The following is a 24,266-nucleotide window of genomic DNA, read 5'->3' as shown; positions in this document are numbered from 1 at the left end:
TGGCATTTTATGTTGCCCAACTGTATTAGTAACTTGATGTTTTATTAGTTTTACATATTCAGGATCTTGAAGGAGAGAGTTATTAAATTTCCAGAGGTCTCTGCCTTTTATGAATTCATTTATTTTTAAAGTCAAAATCACTGGTGAATGATCTGACCTGTAGCTATTACCAATGTTTACCTCACAAATGTCATCTATAAGGCTTTCAGAAATAAAAAAGAAATCTAATCTAGATTGTTTAAAAGGGTTTTTCCTTCCCCATGTAAACCTTTTAACATCAGGGTAATTTCTCTGAATGGGTCGACAAGATTCTTATATTCTTTAATTTCTAAAATTTTCTCTCTAGATCTTGGATTGTTTATATTCATATAGTTATGGGTATCGAAGTTGAAATTTTAACAAGATTAACGCCACCACAAATAATACAGAGCTGATTTCCAAAAAATCTATAATTTCTGTTAATTTGTCATAGAAGCAGGGAGTATCAATATCTGGCCCATAAACATTTATCAGAGTAAATTTCTTGACTTCAATATTAAGATCCAATCCCACCAGATTGCCATCTCCATCTTTTTTTAACTTTGTGTATTTTATAGTCAAAATTATTTTTAAACAGCATAGCAACTCCTCGTTTGTTTGAAGCAAATGCATTAAAAACACAATGGCCTTTCTATTATTTGTTTTATCAAAACTTCATCTTGTTCTATAAAGTGCGTATCCTGCAGACAATATATATTTAAATCTTTTGAATTAAGATAATCAAAAATATCTTCCCGTTTTTCCTTCATGTGAAGTCCTTGACAATTATAGGACATTATTTTAATGTTTTTTCCTTCCATCATGATATTTATTATTCAACTGCGAGGTATGATATTTGTAAAAACAAAGGAAAAAATAGTTCATATATATTATTATATATGCCAAATACCAGAAATCCATGTGTTGTAATAAATATATACATACAATATACAAACAAAAAAGAAAAAGAAGCACATTTAAAATGTATAATATGAAACTGAGACATTTCTGATCTTAATGTAGATTTACATGAATGAATGAATGAATCTTTATTTCCTCCATGTGAAGATTTTGCATACAAAAAGAATACAAGTAGTTACATGTATTTACACAATAAACTAAGTATCATACATTATGAGATAAATACCAATGAAAAAAACACATAAAAAAAACCAAAAAACCCCAACATATCAGATAAAAACACAATGCACAGCTTCTAGTATACACAACAAAAACACAATATTTTTCAATCAATGCCTATTCAAAGTTCAAAATTAAACCTATTTTCAAATAATACATGTCTGAATTTTTTAAACATTGGGTAAACATGTTTTGCTATGTAATACATCATTCTAGACCAATTTGTTTTTAGATCAAAATAAGGCCAAACTAAGTTTTGTACTTTGTGCAATTTAAGTATAAACAAGAAGATGTGGTATGATTGCCAATGAGACATCCGTCTACAAGAGACCAAAAGGACACAGAAATTACCAATTATAGGTCACCGTATGGCTTTCAACAATGAGCAAAGCCCATACCGCATAGTCAGCTATAACAGGCCCCGAAATGAAAATGTAAAACAATTCAAACCAGAAAACTTACAACCTTATTTTTGTACAAAAAATGAACAAAAAACAAATATGTAACACATAAACAAACGACAACCACTGAATAACAGGCTCCTGACATGGGACAGGCACATACATGCATAATGTGGCGGGGTTAATTTTTTTTAGCGGGATCCCAACCTGGGACAATGGTATAGCAGGACAACATAAGAACGAATTATAAAAATAAGTTGAAAAAGGATTAACTCATCAGATGGACAAAAAGACAAGTGGCCGTGGCCGGGTACTTGTACATCTCAACAACAAAAAAAGACACTAGGAACAGATCCGAGAGTACTCACAGTTATCTGACAGCTATTTCAAAGCCACTAACCACTAATAAAAATAATCATGCATCTTAGACTAAATTATCCCTTGTTTGTAGACTGTTGCATTTTTACCAGGTAGGCGGTTCAGTCTCAAGTGAGACTCTTGTTTGACCATTAAAGCTTGAATGTTCAATTCCTGAATAAAGTAAAGAGGTTGGCGGATGTCCAAGTGGTTTTCTTAAACTCTCCAATAAAACTTTCCAGAATAGTTCTGATCCTACACCGGAACGGTACCTTAAGGAGGGTGTACTATCCAGTAATGTACGTAGCTGACTAGTCATGTGTTTTGAGTCAATCGTATCAAGTATGATAGGAACAATGACTTCTTTCCCTTGACGTCGGCGTCTCTCTTGTACAACATCTACCTCCCACTGACACCATTCACTTTGTGCGAAATTGTTCGATACAATAACTAAAACTTTCCATGACTTTTTAAGGAAATTATCAACATTAACACTAATAGCATCTCCTACTATGAAATTTCTGTGGTGAATACAGAGTTGTAGTCCTTCTTCATTTTCAAGCTTGTTCAAGAGATCGTTGTGAACCCATTTCCTATCGTTATCGCAATACACAACAAAAGCGTGATATTCGTAATCTTCTTCACTGTCAAGAGGGATATATCCCTTTTTCCGGTTGCGATATACACGTAGTAAATATATATAGTTCTTAATATTGCCCTGACACTTTGCAGTGATAGAACCAACAGTAATAAACGATATAACAACCATTCCCACGACAATTGCCATAGTATACAGAGGATTCCATGGATTGCACATTTTGTCTGTAGGTTTATAATCTCTTAGTAAAATTCCATTCATTTTATTGGGATGTCTGCATTTGTATTGATTTGGATACTCCTTTAAAATCGAACCATTCTTTTGAATCCAGTTTCGGAACCACATTTGGTCGCAAATACACGAAAAAGGATTATAAGCTAGATTTAATGTTTCTAGTCTGGACAAAAGGTCATCTGGGAAGCTTGTTTCATTAATGACAGACATATAGTTGTGTTTTAAATTCAGAAATTTCATAGATGTCATATTACCAAATATACGATAACTGTTGTTCAAACTATATATTCTATTGGAATCCAAATGTAATGTCTCAAGCAATTTCATATTTGTAAACACATTTAATGGCAGATTTTGTATCCTAGTTGATGTGAGAAATAATTGTTTTAATTTTCTCAGTGGCCTAAAAATCGTTTGGAAGATTGATTCATCAGATGGCATAAAGTTGTTTGTGAGGTCTAAGTGTTGTAGATTTGGACAAGAAGCAAAGATTCTGTTTGCATGGTATCTGTGCTGTTTCTCAAAATGAAAGTGTGAACCCTGCAACATCAATGTCTCTAACGAAGAACTATTGAACGCGTTCTGTGAAATATATCGTAAAGGGTTACCGATTCTAAGCAAATGTAACGCTCGTAGAGATGGTAGAGAGGCAAACACATTATCTTGAAGTTTACCAATACTTGTATAATCCAAGTATATCGTTGAAAGTTTTGGTAAACAACGGAATGATTTGGTTCCAAGAAATCCAATAATGTTTCGACTTAAAATTATGGTATCCAAGTTAGGAAAATAACTAGTGTTGTTTCTTCCACAAAATATCGGAACACTTGGAAGCTGATTTGAACTCATATCCAAGTTGGTTAATGAAGTTAACTTGGTTAAAGTAACATGGCTTATTTCGTTATTGGCAAGAGATATTTCTTTTAAACCTGACATGGTTTTGAATGTCGTAAAGTTAATATATGTAAAGCTATTGCCTTGCAAAATCAAATGCTTAACATTGCTTACATGATAATTGTTAAACATATCTCTAGGAAGGGATTTCCACAAATTAAAATTGAAGCCTAATTCATAAATCTTTAACTTTGGCAAACTCTGAAAAGACAATTTAAGGGCAGAAATATTCAAATGAGGTTCCGATGATACAATAAGCGAAGCTAGGAAAGTCAAATTTAGAAATGCGTCCTTGTCAATACTGTGTAAATCATTACCAGTGAAGTTTATTTTTTCTATTTGTTGAAATGTTAAATTGACCAATCCACATTTGTCTATTGCTCTTATACTTGTATTCGTGAATATAACAGACCGAACATATTTTGGAAGTCTTGGAATGTAATTTAAAGATCGGCCTGAACACACGGCTTTTCCATTCGATTTCTTTTGACATTTACAAAACAGCTTAGGACATTCTTCTGGAGCACTAGACATACACGTACTTGCACATTCAAACTTGATGACTAGAAGACAAAGCATGATGACACATCCTCTATGAGAAATCATGACCTGCAGAAAAAAATATCACATCAATAACGTTGAAAATGTATAAACAACCATTTATAAATAATATTCATCCCAAACATAGTATTATTATTTTTATATATCAAGTCGATAATTGTGGCAGTACTTTTGTTACATAATATGTTTTCAAAACATAACTAAGAATTATTTTGTTCATGGTGTACCCATTCTGGCTAGAACATGGATGTGAAGTATATTTGTGAATATCCGTTTTGTCAATTAAAATGACTTATGTTAAAACGATCTCGAGCATACAATATTTAATGAAAGCAACCAACAATTTGGCGTTAATACATTTAATGGATAAGACACATAATAGTAAGGTACAAACGTGTATTATCATGGTAAGTGCTTCTTAATATTTATAATCTGCGTTATGTTGATAAGAACAATGATAATTAAAAAAAAGAAGATATGGTATTCAAAAGCGTATTATGCCATCCCTTTTATTATTATTATTATTATTGCATATTCAATGTGCGCAATGAATATACAACTGCAGATTTGTTATGTTCCATTCCTTCGCAAGAATAATATAATCAACAAAAAAAAATTGAAATTTGGCTGAATATTTGTCATGGCATTTATTCAACAATGTTCAACAATATAAACCAACAAAAAACCAACATCAACAAACTGGCCAACAAGTTAAAAACTTGATGACAATTGGTCACTGAAGGGAAACCAACAGTAATAGCATCACAATTTCTAGCTGTTCTAGCTTAATGAACGTTATTTGAATAAATCACTGTCAGTTGAATCATGTTGATGATGACATCCAACGCACTTTCAATATTGAACGGAATGCCATGACGATAGACACCCTTTTTTTTTTTATTATTCCTGCAAATTCCTTGAATATTCAGGTTTCATTGGATCTGCCGATGAATATTGAAACGTCTGACACTTTTGATGATACATGACAATCTAATTTGAACATTCAATATATTTGGATCTGTTCACCATGAAATCTGAAAAATAAACTAAAAACAGCAGCAATTTTGTTTGTTTAAGGGAGGGAGGGTGTGTTGCGCAATCTTGTTGAAAAACACTCGTGGAATGAAACTTTAGCAGTGAGCACGTGCTTATATATGACCAAAGTCCACGAGGCGCTTCAAAGCATATTCTTTCGTATGTTTAAATATATGGTTGTAATTATTTAAATGGCAAAACGTAATTAATGGACTGACGTACATTTGAAACACAATAAACAACTAAATGTATTTTTAATGCAATAAATCAATTTAATTATTAGATCATTAAATTTTATTATTGCATATTCAATGTGCGCAATGAATATACAACTGCAGATTTGTTATGTTCCATTCTTTCGCAAGACTAATATAAACAACAAACAAACAATTGAAATTTGAAATTTGGCTGATTATTTGTCATGGCATTTATTCAACAATATTCAACAATATAAACCAACAAACAACCAACATCAACAAACTGGCCAACAAGTTTAAACTTGATGACAATTGGTCACTGAAGGGAAACCAACAGTAATAGCATAACAATGTCTAGCTGCTGGGCAGATCCATAACAGCTTAATGAACGATATTTGAATAAATCACTGACAAAATTGGCATTTTAGTGAACTCTCAATAAAATGCGAATCCGCCATGACAATTAAAGCAGCATAAATTCAATGAAAATATAATCAACTAGTTGTTATTTTTTTCAACATACAACAAAATAAACAAACTACAGCATTCATGCATCGGATAAACAGAATTATTTGGTATATAATAAAATTGTTCCAAAGCAGTTTGAAATGAATTCAAAAATATAGCATTGCCAATAAAGGACAAATGGACGCCATCATTACTAAATAAAGATTTATGTTTGTCTTCAAAATCAGAATGAGTAATAGTGTAACCCCCAGTTTTATTCAAATGTGATTTAACTCCCCTATTTATACGTTTCCTGGTTGCATCCATTGCTTTGAAATCCTTTGAATATCTCCATTTCAACCTTGGTAAAATGCTTGAAAAAATAAGTTTACCTCCATTCACCATACGTACAACTATAACTAGCATAAATTTAATATCAAATAAAAGTTTTGCACAGTTAACAAGTCAATTATCATTGCCACCACAGTGAAGCAAAACAGCATATGGTAAACCGCGTTATATACTGACATACCGGAAATTCCTGCCCACATCAACTTGTAGCCTAACTTATGCAACCCCAAATCATTTCCCAAAGGTCTTGTTTGACTATGTGATGAGGCTTTGGCAACCAAGGAGGATCCAATAATCCAAACTACAAAAATGCCTGAATACAATTAAAATTATTTAATTTACCAAACGACTTAGCCTTATATATGATTTAAAAGAATTAGAATTTCATCTCCCCAGGGATTGTATTTCTTCATCCGTTTTGCCTTCTAAGGCTGCAGTAGTTGCAGCCCCTATCCGGAATGAATGCGTATTAAACTCCTCAGGATTCAAACTAATAAAATTTAAAGACATTAAAACAGCTAAAAACTGAAAACGAGTCAATTTATTATGATTAAGATGAAAAAAAAGTTGGCCTGGAGAATCTGGACGTAACTGTAAGTAATCTTTTTTAACATTTTGACAACACACAGTTCGTTTTCATTATCATTTGAAGACAATAATATTAAAGTTGTTGAAAAACCAGTTTGATCCGTCTTTGAAGACGTTATTGTAACAAAAAACTTCAGAATCAATATCATAAAATTTAATATCAGATATTTTTAAAACATGATTATCAGCGTTTTTGTTAACATATGTGATTTCTGCAATTCTCATAAATCCAAAAAGGCTAAAGCAAATGCTGCCCTAAATAAAGGCAACAGTAGTATACCGCTGTTCAAAACTCATAAATCCATGGACAAAAAACAAAATCGGGATAACAAACTAAAACCGAGGGAAACGCATTAAATATAAGAGGAGAACAACGACATAACACTAAAATGTAACACATATAGACAAAATCCCACGAGAATAACAAATATAACATATATATATAACATCAAAACCAAATACATGAATTTTGGATAGACAAGTACCGTGACACGTCTTATCGCAATGTGAATTTACACTCAAAAATAAGAGAAAACAAACGACACAACGTTATAATGTAATACACACAGAAACGAACTATAATATAACAATGACCATATTCCTGACTTGGTACAGGGCATTTTTAAAGGAAAAAATGGTGGGTTGAACCTGGTTTTGTGGCATGCCAAACCTCGCACTTTTATGGCCATGTGAAATATAACATCAAAATGGCAACACAGGACTACAATATAAATAAATTGGAGAACACAATTGACAAAGAATCACACGAACAACAGCCAACAAAAGGCAACAAGTTCAAAATTTTAATACGCCAGAAGTGTATTTTGTCCACACAAGACCTATGTGTGACGCACAGATACAAAAGTTTGAAAGCCGAAACGAGTACAAAGTTGAACAGCATCGAGGACCAAAAGATCAAAAAGGTTGTGCCAAAAACGGCAAGGGTTTTCTGTTAAGTTACCAGAAAATCCCTATAATTTAGAGTAATTTATACTTTTGCAAACAGTAAATTTAATAAAATGAATATTCAAAAGATGTACATGATAAAGCTGAAGTATTAACTAATTACAGGAAACAACTGAAATACATTTACATAACCAGACATTTGAAACACAAAAGTAGACACATCCGAATACGTTTAAACCTCTACGCCAAGTGACGTCCTATTTGAAACTGAAAAATGACGAAAAAATGACGTCATTTGAATTAGTAAAACAGAGCATCAAAAAATGAAAAATGACGTCACATAAGAATGAATAAGATAGAATTAGGATTAATTTAAGATTATATATTTGAACTAAATACTGATATTGCATTTAATAACAAAGCACATTTTAATTCTTATTAATATAAAACTGAGGTAGCAATTAACTATATTATAAAACTATGTCAGGTTTGTTATGAATCTAACTTCAAACGTAAAATATCGTACTGATTACTTTGAACGAAATCAAATCTGATAAATGAAGGCGGTGATTAATTTTCTTTACCATAACACATAAATATAATAGAAAAGACGTCAACACATTTGACAAAATCCGATGAGAATTACAAATATAACATTAAACATTTAAACTAAATACATGAATTTGAAATGGATAAGTACCGTACCACGTCTTATAGTAATGCGAGTTGTCTCATAAATTGACTTACAAACATGGTGAAGAATTAATATAATCCGTTTCAATACATCAACAGTAATAGGTTTTCTTGAATCAACTCTTTTACCCAAACGCTGCAGTGGTGTAGGAATAAACATTTTTGAAAGATATGCAACGTAGTTAAGTATGTGATCAACAGGTGGTGGCCAACTTTCCTCTATTTGAAAACTGGTCCGAAATTTATCAAATGAACAGATAGCATTTTCATACACATTCGTTGTATTTGTAGAAACAGTGTGCTGTAAAAGTGTATTCACTTCGTCTTTAAAAGGTTCCAGAACTCTACTGGAATTGGATGTGGAAGATCGTTGGCTAGTGGTGCTAGACGTCGGAATTTCTAAAAATTTGCACGAGATAATGCATCAGCAATTGCATTGTCCTTTGGCAAAATATGAACAGCTTTAAACTGAAAATTACCAATAAGTGAACAGTAAACAATTAATCTCAAAACGGACACAACTCGTTCAGATTTGCTTGACATTTTGTTTAAAATATTCACTACTACCAGATTAACAATGTGAAAAAGTATGTTTTTCTTGTAAAATTGATCAAACCACAAAAATATTGCAAGTGCTATTGGAATGATTTCAAGCTATGTTATATCTTTAAATATTTCTAAACTATTCCATTTTTTAGGCCACTCAAGAAAAGTTCATTTACCATTAAGATAAGCTGCAAACTCTTAACCTAATCCACCAGCACTATCTGTATATAGTTCAAGATCAAAATTTGATATCCATCCTATATCATATATATACGAAATTCCATTAAGGTGGTACCTAACACTACAGGGAAATAACTCTGTAAAATCAGTTAAACGTTTTAATTACGTTGCGTTGTTAAGGGAATATTAAGCTTCTCAGTGATCAAAATAAGTGTTTGTCAAACTGCAATATAACCAGTGTAATTTTTCTAATAAAACGGTTGGTTCAAATTTTTTGAAATTTTTATATGTTTATCAAAGGGTCAAATTGAATACTTCGTCAAAGTTTTATGGAAATTAAACGAGCCAAATTAATTTTAGTGCAGGTGTTGGGTACCACCTTAATTTGTTTTAAAAATAATTTCCACATTAATAAGTCATTTTTCATGCCTAATATCACCCTAATAAAGTGAAACGGTTTTGAAACTTTGCCCATGGTTGAATACAAACGACAACTAAACGCTCTTTCAGCAGGTAGAGCCTTTGTGCAGAAAGCTAATGGACCACATATTGACTGCAATTCTTTTGACGTTACTTTTTTCATGGCTGACAACTTAATAATTCTGTCTAAAAGTTCTTCAACCTTTTTATGTGGAATTTTAACAAGCGTATTATCCGTATCAATTGCAAGACCGAGATATTCAATCAGTGTAGTTGGAACTTCAGTTTTTTCATTTGCAAGTGGGATTCCTAAATTTTTGCAAATTTCATCATACCGAAAGAATAGTTGTTCACATTCATCAGAATCTAATTTGCCACCAAATAAAAAATCAGCCAAATAGTGGTCTATATTATTTAAACCAGACTTACTTTTTAAAACCCAATGCAAAAAGTTTAAAAACTTTTCGAAAATAGGACAAGAAATTGATCAGCCCATTGCCATTGCCTTGTCTTTGTAGTGTTTATCTTCAATTTTAAAACTAAGTCAGTCAAAATCTTCTGGATAAACCGGAAGTAGTCTAAATGCTGATTGAATGTCCATTTTAGCTAATTTAGCACCTTTTCCAAATAAACTCATCATAGATACCAGGAATAAATTTTGTATATAGGCCAGACGCGAGTTTCGTCTACAATAGACTCATCAGTGACGCTCGAATCCAAAAAAGTTAAAAAGGCCAAATAAAGTACGAAGTTGAAGAGCATTGAGGACCAAAATTCCTAAAAGTTTTGCCAAATCCAGCTTAGGTATTCTATGCCTAAGGAAGAAAAGCCTTAGTAAAACTTTACCATAGTGTCAGCCAGTGCTGGTGTCAAATCTATACCAGCTCCATGGTCCCATTCATCGCAGAAATCACACTGTATCATAAACAGTCCATTTTCTGGTTTTCTGAAGTTCAAGTCTGGGTAAGTCGCCTTAGTCACATCTTCACCGTCCAGTAACCGGTGCTGGCACTGTTTTAACCAGGGTTGTACTTCTCTGTCTTTACATGGCTTTAAACGGTCATGATTTATTGTCAGTACAGTTTTTTTGTAAATTTATCTTGTATGCATACGGAGATAATTTAGCACATACAAGTCCGGGACCTTTCCAAGGTGGGTCCAATTTCTTTGCTCTGCCTTTAATTTTTGCTGTGTCTAAAACATAAACCAAATCTACTAATTTGTATTCTCTCTCCAGAAAACGTACATCATAATCACGTTTCATGGTATTCTCAGTAGTTTTAAGCGTATTGCGCGCTATTTCATGTACAGATGTTATGGCATCTCGGAGTCTTATCACATACTCATCTTGTGACTCATCTGTTTTAGCACAAGGTACACTATACAATAAATCAACCGGCTGGTTAACCTCTCTCCTAAGCATCAGCATGTTTGGCGTACTTCTTTTAACTGACGATCGAACAGCTCCTGCCAACTGTGCCAAATGTTCATCCCAATTGTCTTGTTGTTTAGACACGAAGCAACGGAAGGCGTCCATTAAGGTTCTGTTGCAACGTTCTGATTGTCCGTTTGGTGATGGTCTGTACGGAGTAATTTTAGCTTTGTGCATTTGAAAGATTTCACAGATGGATTTGAAAAGTTTGTTTTCAAAATTGCGTCCTTGGTCTGTAAAAACCTAAAATGGGAATCCAAAACGAGAGAAAAACCCGTTCACTGCAGCTCTTGCCGTATGCTCTGCAGTTTGTGCTGATAACGGAATACATTCCATCCATTTGGAAAACTGGTCAACCATAACTAGTACATGGGCATTCCCAAATTTCGTCTCTGGCAGTGGTCCTAGAAAATCTAAGTGGACACGCTCCATTTGTGCACCTGCATAAAACTGGGTAAGCGGACATTTAGCCTTTCTGTTCGGCTTCTTGTGTAAATTGCATGTACTGCATGTTTTGACAAAGTCTCTTATTTTTTGTGTCATACCATACAATTGATATTTTGCCTTTATTCTTAAAGTGGTCCTATTCATACCTTGATAACCTTCAGCAAGAATATCATAACATAATGATATTACTTGTTCAAGAATATCTCTACGTACCACAAGTCTTGGTGTTCTGTCTTTTTTGTCAAAATTTCTCAATATTCCATTATCATCTAAATAGAAGATATCTTTTTTTATCCAATATTTCTAAGCTATTGGACTGCATCAGATTATTGTAGCTTCTTATGGTTCTGTTTTGTCCCTGAGCCATACTTGTTATAACTCCAAGTCTTGGTCTTTAGACTGATAATCTCGTAACTGGTCTGGTGAATAAGTACTAGCGTCTATACCTGTCTAAGTAATGGCATTTACATTTGGGAGATCCAAATATGTCGCGTAAACTGACATACCAAGTGGTGTTGTGACTATTTCAACTAAACTGTGGCAAACATTTTGGTTGTGGCTTACTGTCTCTTGATTTGTACTGTCCAATGCGTGTTGCTGGACCTGAGATGTACCTAAATTCTAATGCACGTGACTAGTCACGTTCTGGTCCGCATCTTGTGGTATTGTCTGGTCTAGCATTGTCTATAATTACATATGTATGTTGTGTATTGTCCTGTTTCAGTAAATTGTTATTGGAAATCAAAGAACTCGGTAGTACTGTATGTGGTCATATAGTTTCATAACTTTTACAGTCCTGATGTGAAGCTAAAGGAATAACATTATCTACGTCTTCTTAAAAACCAAGCCAGCTTTGTTGAGCACGAGTACAGTAATCGCATGCTCCACAGGATAGATTGTGTTTTATCACGTTTCCAGCTGCTAATCTATTCTGTGGACAGTCTAAATCTGGCATCTTTTTGGTGTCTTTTACCTGGCCTGTGTTTTACTGTTAAGTGATACTGGCTTAGCTCCTCTAACCATCGAGCTAGTTGATAACCATGTTAAACTTCTATGGTCTGTACGGACCACCTCTTCCTAAAAGGTAATGTCTGTAATGTCTAGTGAATTTCACTACTGGAAGCAATTATTTTCTTGTCGTGCAATACCGCTTTTGCTCATGAGTTAATGACAAACTTCCTTAGACAACGGGACGCTCTACACCATCTTGGACTTGTATCAACTCTGCTCCAATTGCTAAATTGGAAGCATCTGTGTCCAAAATAAACGGGTCTTTATTGTTGAGTAATGCCAATAAAGAAGTAGTTGTCAATGCCTCTACAAGTCTTACAAAAGCCTCTTGCTCTGATGCTCCCCATTTGTACGGTTTCTTACCGGTCAATTAATACAAAGTGTAGGAAAGATGCGCAATATTTTTTTATGAAGGTTCTATGATAATTGGCAAAGCCTAGAAATTGGTCAACCCCTCTTGTTGTCGTAGTATAGGTACTTTCCATTTCTTAACAACTTCAACATATTCACTGCCAATGGCCATACCATCTCTATTGATTGTCCTGCCTAAAAAAGTCTATTTCCTTTTTAAAGAAATCACATTTCCTGGGTTTCAATTTCAGCCCATACTCTCTGGAACGTTCAAAAACTGATCTTAAATTCTGTAAATGGTCTTCAAATGTCTTTCCCATTACTAGAATATCGTCTAGAAAGACAAGTACATCATTCCATGTTAAACCTCGGAGAACGAGATTCATTACTCTTGAATATGTCCCTGGGGCGTTGCAAAGACCACATCTCATTCGGACAAAGCGGAATAATCCATATTTATTGATGAAGGCTGTCTTTTCTTTGTCTGAGTCCTTCACTTTTACCTGATAATACGCACTATTTGCGTTCATTTTTTTTAAAACCATTCATTTTCCGCAAAAGTGTCCAACATTCGTTTATCAGAGGAAGCGGGTAGACTTCTTTTTTCGTCACGGAATTCAATTTCCGGTAATTTATACACCAGCGCACGTTGCCATCACTCTTACGCACAAGTACTGGCGCTGATGCCCATTCTGATATAGATGGTTCTATTATACTTGCATCTAACATTTTCTTTAAATGGCTTTCTTCTTCGTGTGCAAAGCACATGGGTGTTCGTCTTATTCGTTGTTTGATAGGGCGCGCATCACCTGTATCAATCTCATGTTCAATGTGGCTAAATGTTCCTAAGTCAAAATCATCTAGTGCAAAATAATCAGCAAATTCATGAAGTAAGTTTGCAACTTTGGACCTTTGGTCTTCAGTGAGTGTATTGGATTTATCCAATACACTCACTAACTGTTCCGGTAGTGTATTGTTATCTCTGACTATTCCAGTTGTTGCTACTGACGGGGCTGGCCCCATTTCAACAACATCAGCTTCAATTTCTTCGCCTAGAAGAGTTCCCTTTTGTAAAACTATCTTGGTATTTGTTACATTCAGTAAACTGACAAATGGCAAAACACTAGCGTTGTAATAACCAATTGGGATTAACAAATCTATCTCTTTATTAGGTTCAATTATTAAATCTATTAACTCTGCCGACAAATCTGACTCTAATTGTACAACTGAATTAGGAGGTATGACTGTTATATGTGTAACGGTAATTTTAGCAACTCTTGCTATGGCGTTCACGGGCGGTACCAGTCCAACATCTCCATTAACCATAGGTAATGCTTCTCCATTGATGAAAAATACCAACTTTCTGCAATCTAGAATCACTTTTGCTTTTACTACAAAATCAAGTCCTAATAGCATGTCACTATCAATTGGAGCAACATAAATATCTGTCCTATATGTTCTTTCACCAATTTTCAATTCGTCTGGTCCCCACTACAAATGCATCAATGTGCATAACACGTCCTGCTGCCTGCATTGTTGTTTTTCTTTTGATGGGTAGAATCTTAATAAAAGATTCGAAAACTTTGTCAGAAATTATTGTTACTTCCGCTGCGGTATTTACTACTGAAATTACTGACTGTCCCTGTACTTTTAAAGTGAAGCGAAGCATATATGCTGAACCTACTGGCAAATAGTTTCTCCGAAATGTACAGGATCTGGCATCTGAAGGTAAATTACTTGCTGTAAATCGTTATCAGGCTGCATTGTGTGCAATGGTGAATTAGACAAAGTATCTGTAGATGTTGAAATGTCACATGTTTTTAACGGGGTAATCCCCGAAACAGGTGTCTTTTAAATATTGGAATTCAATGTTAGGCGGTTAGGTGGGGACTGAGTCAGGCTCCGCCCTTTAGCCCGACTCTTTCTGGTTTAAAGAATCTGTATAATTATTTCCTGTCTGTGTTTGTAATTCAGGACAGTCCCGTTGTATGTGTCCAAACTGATGACAGAAATAGCAAGCCAATTTCTAATTTCTCAGGTGGTATAGGTCCCCAGCGCCTTTTAAATGGTGATTGTCACTGATTATCTTGCCTATTATCCTTGTTACGCCATTGTTGACGGTTACCTTGCTTGTTGATTTGCTGGCTAAACGGTTGTACTGCTGGCTGGACTTCATATTGTGCAGCATTTTGTGCAGGAAACTGTTTTAACTGCTGTTGTTTTTGAAACTGTTGTTTAAGGTCTCCTATTTCCTGTTTATGAAATGCTTCCATAGCAGTCATCTTTCCTAGCATTGTTTTCATTTGTTTAGGTAATTCTGACGTTGTGTCCGTCTTACCAATAGCGTGAACAGCTAGCTCGCTATCATAATCATAAGTTGGTTCATCCTGATTTGTTGGGACGTCCTCCGGTTGGTTTACCAAATATAGCTGTGTGGTTATGTTGAAACCACTTTATCTGGTCGATTGCTGCTTCAACAGATGTTGGTCTGGCTGTGGCTCCACGTTGACCAGCTTATTTATCTGAGCATCCCTGGCATATTTTCCAGATAGTTTGTGTGTGCATATAATTGTCAGGAAGATCTCTAAATGCTTTACAGGCTAACGAGAAAACTCGATCTGCCCAATCTTCTAATTCTCATTTGCATTTTGACGTGCACTCATGAACTGCACTTTCAACGTCTAAGGCAAGTCTTGAAAGTTAAACCTTTTTCTCAAGTTTGTGAATTACATCAAAATAATCCAAACCCTGGTCCCTGTCGATTAAATTTGTATAGTAATCACCTGCTTTGCCATGTAAACACCAACACAGTTGGTCTTTTCGTTCCGTGTTAGTCCACGATAAACGATCAGCATACCTCTAAAACTTTGTGTAAAAAGTTTTCCAACTTGATGAACCATCATACTTCAGTCCTTTTGGTATTTCTAGGTTCTTTGATTTTGGTTTAGCTGGAGGTATTAATTGCGGTGACTAATGATAACTTAAAAATGGTCTAGGCGTATACATATTTCTGTTCATTATAGAAGAATATGCTGGGTTTGGTGTTCTCAAGGGATATACTGGTTTCCTAAATATTTCTGGTGAAGGTATTCTGCATCTGATATCTGGTGAAGGTATTATGCGTCTGTTTTCTGGTGAAGGTATTCTGCGTTTAATTTCAGATGAAGGTATTCTACGACGAATTATATATGATGGTGTATGTAATTCTAACCGTTGATGACGTCTTGAGACTGGAACAGGCCTTTCTGTTCTAGGTTTGTGTTCATTGGGTCCTTGCTGCCTTCCCACTTGTGATGTCTGCTGATGTGGATTATGGTTTCGTGAATAATCACGTTTTTCAATATTTTCATTGGGAACTTGCTGCCATCCCAACTGTGATGTCTGCTGATTTGGATTATGGTTTCGTGAATAATCACGTTTTTCAATGTTTTCATTGGGACCTTGCTGCCATTCCAACTGTTGTGTCTGATGCTAGGTAGTTTGGTGACGTGAATAATCACGTTTGTCAATATTTTCCTCAACATTTAATCTGATAATCGGTTTCGTGTACCCTAATTAATCTGTTCTATGAATGTTTTCTGGCTTAGATTGTCGATCACTAGCAAAATCTTGAACTTTATCTTGATCGCCACACTCAGTTTGAAGTAACGACTTTTTTTCATCAGGTCTGGAGATTTTTTATGAGTACCGATGATCTCCATACTGCAATGTATAATCTAAAGTTTTGCTCATTGCTGAACTAGGACGTGATAAATCACGCTTGACTTCCTCACGCTCAGGTTTAAGCAAATATTCATCAGAAGGTGCGTCAGAATCTGAAAAGTCATGCATTTCTGCATCTTGTTTAGAATATCCTGAATGAAATGCAGTTGTTTTCACCTCACCAATGTCAACATAATCTTGTAAATAATAACTAAATTGTGGCTGCGAATTGTATTCTGGTTGCTGGGTAACCGGTGAAAAATCTATCAAATCCATCAAGGCTTCAGTAATTTTACGTCTTGGTATTTCAGAAAGATGCTCAGGCTGAATATTACGAAGTGTCTCTCTTATAGACATAATCTTGTCAGTTATTACATTTCCCACACCAGGCAACAACCTTAATTTTTCATAAGAACAGCTGTTGATTTTAATGCATTACTGCTGAAAAACTAATGTTGTCATAAGGTTATATTAACACAAATACAGTTTAATTAAATCTCTGGTTGCTGAACCAGGAAAAAAATCAATGTGTATGTGCTATGTGCCTAACCACACAAAAACGACTATTTTTTTTTCGAATATTGCTAATTTTATCCAACCATGGCTAATTTTCTCCGGAAAATGGCTAATCTGTCTTATTTTAACTGATGTCGGTTAATTTTATTACTTTCCATGCGAAATGGATAATGTTAGCCAAACGTGTAACAATTATACAAACAAAATAATTGTGAACACTGTAATTAACGCAAGTTTTTATGCTTATATTAATTCCGTGTTCAAACACTTCATAATATACCAAATGTAGCAATACGAACTCCGCAATTACACGTGACGTACTCACTTCTTTTTCTCGTTCCAAATTGTTCTTTTTTCGAAGGAAACCCTGCTCGCCAAGCGCCAGTGATGTGATTTCCGAGTATTATCACTTAATACTAATATTCGGAATACAATGCAATGCTCCTAATTATACTAACTCACCGAATATATTCTAGTATAAGTCTGCTCTGGCAATATTACTTGCGTTATATTCCCGCCAATACGCCAACTCTCGTTACCTGGTAACTATCCGAGATCTTATCCTGAGCTAGGTAAATATCAATGGATCATTCCAGAAACCGGACTACGCGGTATATCTAACTACCGTACTGTCTACATAGTAATGTCACGTCCATTATACTCTATCACACAACAGGGTTAACAAAATTACGACCCCCTGCAAACACGTGTTAAATTTTAAGTTACCTGTTTTACTTTATCGTTACAGGTTAAAAGTTTGCTCTTTAAATCACTGGGGTAAAGCTGATGACCGTAACTGCATTCACGGTCATCCCAAGATGTCGGATGAAAAATTAGGTCAGTTTCTGTATTGTCTGTTAAAGTGTTTCTATATCATTTTCTTTACAAATCATACATTGAAACGATGTAAATTTATAAAAGAATCACTCGAAAATCACCAATTACTTCCGAGAAATGTGCATGAAACGGGAAATTCGATTTGAAAAAATCGTTAAGATGACCGTTAATCATAATCAAAATATTTTCAAGATGACCGTAACATAAAACAAGGATGACCGTGATTGTTAAAAAAATGACCGTAACTTGTAAAGGATGACCGTAATTTGTAAAGACTGACTGTAATTTATATAGGACGACCGTAACTTTTATAGGATGACCATCAATTCTAAGAAATATCCGTATTGTATTCAAAGCTTTTTTGTTGAGTTTGTCGATCTCAATAGGGGCTCGGTTAGCGGATATAAATATGTGTCATAAATTTCTTTTTTTAAACTATGATATAATTGGCCATATTTAGGATTTATAACAATGATAGTAAATTGCATATTTCTCGTAAACAATGAAATATTTATTGATATCGACGTTAAAATTTTAACACAAATTGACAGCGATACGACGAAAATTTGAAGAAACATGAATGTGTCCCTAGTACACGGATGCCTCACCTACACTGTCATTTCTATGTTTAGTGGACTATGAAAATGGGATAAAACTGTAATTTGACATTAAAATTAAAAAGATCATACCATAGGGAAAATGTGTACTAAGTTTCAATTTTATTTAACTTGAAGCTGGACAAACGGACGAACGTACGCACAGACCAGAAAAACATAATGCCAATAAATGGAGCATTAAAAACATTAATAATACATACGAATATTTGGTAATCGAGCCCATGTGTATGGTTCCAGAGGAAGCAGATTAAAATCTTATTTTGTCTTGATATATGCAGGCGGAAACACTTTTGAAATAGAACAAAAGAATCGAAGCTCTGTGTTTATCGAGAAAGCGATAAATGTTAACTGTAATGTTTGATATAGTAACAAAATTTTAAAAAGTTAATAGAAACAAATAAAACGACAATTTTCTTATTTTAAAAACACCATTTGCATAAGTTTTCAATGTATCTATTACATAGTAATGCAAAACAATAAGATATCAAGTCGACGACATGGTTCTTATCGGGGCCTTTTATAGCTGACTATGCGGTATGGGCTTTACTCATTGTTGAAGGCCTTACGGTTACCTATAGTTGTTAATGTTTGTGTCATTTTGGTCTTTTCTGGATAGTTGTCTCATTGGCAATAATACCACAACTTCTTTTTTATATATAGTATCTATAAGTTGGATGTAAAAATGCATAACCTCCGATTTTTTTTTATCACGGACGGAGAACATATCAATCTTTTAGTTCAGAAATTTTCGTGTCTGCCCTTCCATTATGTGAATCAAGAAAAAATTCCCCAAAACAGGTAACGATTGTATCGAAAAGAGAAAAATCGAGTGCACCTTTTTATGTTAGGGCATGTTTGGGGTGTATATTTTGTCTTTAAAACGTTCAAAGCAAGAGTATTTTATATAGCATCTCGCTTCAGATTCTATCATTAATATATATCAAAGCTACAGGTTGACTTTATAACGTAAAAAAATGACAGTACGAAAAGATGAAATATATGGGTCAAGTGAGATACCTATCTAATGAATCGCAAAAACAGAGTAGGTGTGTTCGAATAGCTATTTTTTCTAAAAGTACTTGATGATCCTTGATGACAGTCTTTTAATTTGGATGATGAAAATGGATATCTTCGAAAAAAAATATGATTTTCTTGTGTGTGATAACTAGGGTTTATAATCTTCAACCACTGAAAATGTTTAGTCTGCCCTTCCACGAAATATTTAATTAAATTTTTTTAAATGCTTAAGAATTTTCAAAAATTCCATCTGACATCCGAACAGACAATATTTGTAAGTTGAATCAATGCAGACAAGATCATTGGCTAGTAGATACATTTGTCTTTTAAAATATAACTGACATATAACGACCGATCGTAATGGTGCTATGTGGATAAATTTATCAGTTTTCAAGAGCAAAATTGGCAGAGCGTCATCCCTACAATGGCTTCCATTTCTACGATTGTGAGCATGAACTGGCGTAATGGGGAGATAATTTTGAAGAAGTAGATTCCTGACTGTATGAATAACAAATATATATACAAATTGACAACGTTCCGCCTTGTGATATGCTTTTCGTACAATACTATTTTAAGGATCTACTTTGCTGGAGCTCACCTTCACTAGTTTATTCGAATGATATTTTCAAAATATTTCTGTTATTTTATTTGCACGACAAAATGAAAGACGATATAATATCAATGGGTGTACATGCAATTTTTTGGCATTTTTAAAAATGTGTATTTATTATGTGTCATTAAAAGGAATCCCAGAAACAAAAAAAAATCTTTTGTCGAGCAGTTGAAGGCTGTGCACCGCATTTTTTTCATTATGCTTGTAAGGTGTCATTTTATCGCGCTTTTGTAGCATGTTTTCCCTTCCTGTTCATTTGCATGTCTTTTGGCAAATTCATTTTAAAAATTAAACCCTCTACTGTAAAAAAGATACATATGGTAATCTTTGCATTTGAAGCACGTCTTATTTTCTTCTACCTATAGGATAAAACTCTCATATTAATATGTGTATACCAACACGATTAATCATTTGATACACAAAGATAGTTATATAAATAGGGATATTTCTTAGAATTGAGGGTCATCCTTTAAAAGTTACGGTCATCATTTACAAATTACGGTCATCTTAAAAGCAGTTACGGTCACCCTTGTTATGAATCGCTGATTCTGTTACGGTCATCTCGATTGTGATTTACGGTCATCTTGGCGATTTTTTCAAATCGAATTTCCCGTTTCATGCCATCTTCGCTAGCCAAGGGTTACGATCCACTCCCGCTCTCTTCACCCTTGGCGGATTGAGATAATATTTCGGAGACACAAGGTAAGAATTTGTATTGGTTGCAGTAGAAACTCGCTGCATCCAATCAAAAAGCGCCTATAACATTATCACGTGTAAATGTAGAAAGTGTTTGTAAACAATTGCCACGTGTTTATTGTGCAACAAGTCTTTACATCACTAAACATACGACTATATTTAGTGACAACTTGAATGTTTTTAATCAACAAATAGAAGTTCCTGTGTATGTTTCATGCACAAATGCATGGATGTTGACGTATATTTTCGTTTCCGGCTTTACCAAGTGGGTAGAATCTGGACACTATCGTGTTTTTACCTCCAAATTGAAGAGTTCAAGTGCTACCATTGGTCAAGAATAATGTATTCGGAATGGGCGTGACTTTAATCTTCCGATAGATGGCGCGACATTGATATAACAAATGTTGGCTCAATCTGCCAAGGGTGAAGAGAGCGGGAGTGGATCGTAACCCTTGGCTAGCGAAGATGGTTTCATGCACATTTCTCAGAAGTAATTAGTGATTTCCGAGTGATTCTTTTATAAATTTACATCGTTTCAATGTATGATTTGTAAAGAAAATGATATAGAAACACTTTAACAGACAATACAGAAACTGACCTAATTTTTCATCCGACATCTTGGGATGACCGTGAATGCAGTTACGGTCATCAGCTTTACCCCAGTGTAAATGTAAACCAAATTATTAAAGTGAATTTAAATGCATAAAAGGAAACGTATTTAAAGTATAATAAATAAACTAAATCAATTTATCTTATTAACGCTCTTGTCCTATCCTTGTGCAATCTTGTTGAACAATACTCGTGGAATGAGAATTTAGCGGGAGCACGTGCTTATATATGACCAAAGTCCATGAGGCGTTTCAACGCATATTCTTTCGTATGTTAAAATATATAGTTGAAATTATTTAAATGGCAAAACGTAAATAATGGACTGACGTACGTTTATAACACAATAAACAACTAAATGTATTTTTAATGCAAGAAATCAATTTAATTATTAGATCATTAAATTTTATTATTTTTTGCTTTCAAATTGTCTACTCTACTCTTTGTATTGTCAACTTTAATCTTCGCATTGTCAACTTTAATCTTTGAATTTCCAACTTTAATCTTTGAATTGTCAACTTTAATATTGTAATTATCAACATCGAAATGTGAAATTCCTACTTTTTACTTGGAAATTCCTACTTTTACTTGGAAATATCAACATTAATCTTGAAATTTTCAACATTTAACATTGAATTATCATTAGTTAAATGAATTCTCGCTACCATGAACAATGCATTTCTGTTTGATGTGCTTTATTGATCCAATGTTTTTGTAACATTAATAAATATTTGGTACATATATCGATGTAAATATATACAAAGAATGACCTTCACTTATATACAATATTGTAGCGATTTTAGTTTTGATAGTTTAATTTATGATTACGTAACATGTCTTTTTATAAGTAATGTTAGGTTGAATTACATTTTAATGTAGATTACATGTTTAATAGGGTACCGCCCGCTATATTAATTATTTGAACGGTGTCTAAATTATTTAATTGCACCGCCCGGTATATCTTTAGAACCGCCAGGTACCCCATCTTTGGAACCAATGGGGGTACCGCCTGTAAATATGTATATAAGGGAATGCGAGGGAGATGGTAGTTAGTTGTTAATATGATAGTTAGAGAACGAGAGGAAAGTAGTATTGTGTTAGAGATATAAGGATTATTTACAGTTACAGAAGTTGTTCAGCTGTTTTATTATGTTAAACTGATATTCTATATTTAACAGATTACATTGTGATTTTATTTGAGACTTTGTGTTATCATTCGTTTTCTTTGGGATTTTACGTTATTTACGCTACCTTAAAAGAAGAACATATCGACAAACAAAACGTCAATGCTACAATATTTTGATATATAAAGTTTAACTTAAAATGCATATATACAAGGACCTTGTATGTGTGTATATATAAAGTCCCAGCTGATTGAATCCAAATACCAAAACAGTGCACTGATATACGATTTCTAATAAGATTTGTAGAAAAAAACCCGAATCTATATAAAGTCATAGAAAAAACGATGCATACCAATATATACTGTCATTCAAAGTAGTGTATATTCTTGGTATATTCTAGTGTATTTTACGTTTCTGTGTGTGTTACATTTTAGTGTTGTGTCGTTGTTCTCCTCTTATATTAAATGCGGTTCCCTCGGTTTTAGTTTGTTACCCCGATTTAGTTTTTTGTCCATGGATTTATGAGTTTTGAACAGCGGTATACTACTGTTGCCTTTACTTGACAGAACCACGTATACCCATTGATAGAAAGCAACTTCTCCCTCATTTATGTCAGGCTTCGTGAGGCTATACACAACGATATAACTTGAAAGTTCAATGTTGATAATTCCCAAAATAATGTTAATATTTCCAAGTTGATGACAGAATTTCAAGATTAAACATGCAAATCCCAAATATAATGACGTAAATGTTAGTAGCTCAAACCTCCAACAATAACAAAGTTAACACCTTATAGCAAGCTATAAATATCCCTTATGACAATAAACTGCCTAGTTTATGAGAAAACAGTTAATGAGTAAGGAAACCACCAACCGCAACAATCAACCCTTACGATTTTAACTTGGGACAAGCACACATATAAACGTGGCGGGGTCAAACATATTAACCTTTCTCAAACCTGGAACACACGAACAAACGACACATCTTATCTGCACGAGGTACTCAAAACAATTACAAAATATAAAAAGACAAGAATATAAAACAAAAACGCAAACGTAGATTATAAATAAAACTGAGGGAATTGCATTAACCCCAGAAGAAGGAGCTAAACGACTGTGATATAAAACTGTTATGTCTCTATTGGTACGATTTTCTCATCTATGTAAAGCAAACTTAAAGTTGAGTTTTAAAATATTAAGATAAGAAATTCGTACATATTTAAAATCATTAAGAAAAAAACTATACATACCAATATATCATAGATACATGAACCATCAAATAATTTTCTTGTTTAACAAAACGTGAGAAAATAATCTAACTAGGTTTATACTTACTCCTTTCTATTTCATTGGATTATGCATAAAAAGTAAAATCACAAAAATACTGAACTTAGAGGAAAATCAATTAGGAAAGTCCATTATCACACGACAAAATCAAATAACAAAACGCATCAAAAACGAATGAACTGTCATAGCGCTTTAGAGATGACATGTTCTTCCTTGTCTATATTTGGAACAACGTACTTTTTACTGAACTTTATAAAACGGAAAAACCGAAATGAAATCGGATTCTTTAAATTGTATTATTTATAAGGGACATGGTTGTATTCAAAATATGAATAGCTTACTGTTAACTTTATTTTACAGAACACGCTATGATACGATGTTGATTCAGTACAAAACAAACAATCAATACTTTTACATCATAATACTTATCTTTTTAATTTAAAAA

At 33.8% G+C, this 24,266-nt stretch overlaps 1 protein-coding gene across 3 annotated transcripts; it reads right to left on the bottom strand.

Annotated features, from left to right (window-relative positions):
* Positions 1–895: 895 nt before the first annotated feature.
* Positions 896–24,051, bottom strand: LOC139485274 (toll-like receptor 13). Of its 3 annotated transcripts, XM_071269619.1 has the most exons (3): positions 23,870–24,042; positions 17,488–17,722; positions 896–4,251 (listed from the first exon to the last, which is right to left on the bottom strand). In XM_071269619.1, exon 3 carries the CDS (start codon positions 4,246–4,248, stop codon positions 2,023–2,025), a length of 2,226 nt encoding a protein of 741 aa, XP_071125720.1. In that variant the 5' UTR covers positions 4,249–4,251; positions 17,488–17,722; positions 23,870–24,042; the 3' UTR covers positions 896–2,022. The 3 variants fall into 3 exon arrangements, with proteins under 3 accessions (XP_071125720.1, XP_071125719.1, XP_071125721.1); XM_071269618.1 differs by lacking the exon at positions 17,488–17,722 and having other exon boundaries at positions 23,870–24,051; XM_071269620.1 differs by lacking the exons at positions 17,488–17,722; positions 23,870–24,042 and adding an exon at positions 11,659–11,942.
* Positions 24,052–24,266: the final 215 nt, after the last annotated feature.

The sequence above is a fragment of the Mytilus edulis genome, chromosome 8, assembly GCF_963676685.1.
Source record: "Mytilus edulis chromosome 8, xbMytEdul2.2, whole genome shotgun sequence".
Taxonomy (NCBI): domain Eukaryota; kingdom Metazoa; phylum Mollusca; class Bivalvia; order Mytilida; family Mytilidae; genus Mytilus; species Mytilus edulis.
Note: the sequence above shows the minus strand (reverse complement) of the source record. Positions and strands in the feature narration are given on the sequence as shown.

Coding starts and splice junctions, on each gene's coding strand:
- LOC139485274 (XM_071269618.1), bottom strand. CDS start 4,248: ATGATTTCTCATAGAGGATGTGTCATCATGCTTTGTCTTCTAGTCATC.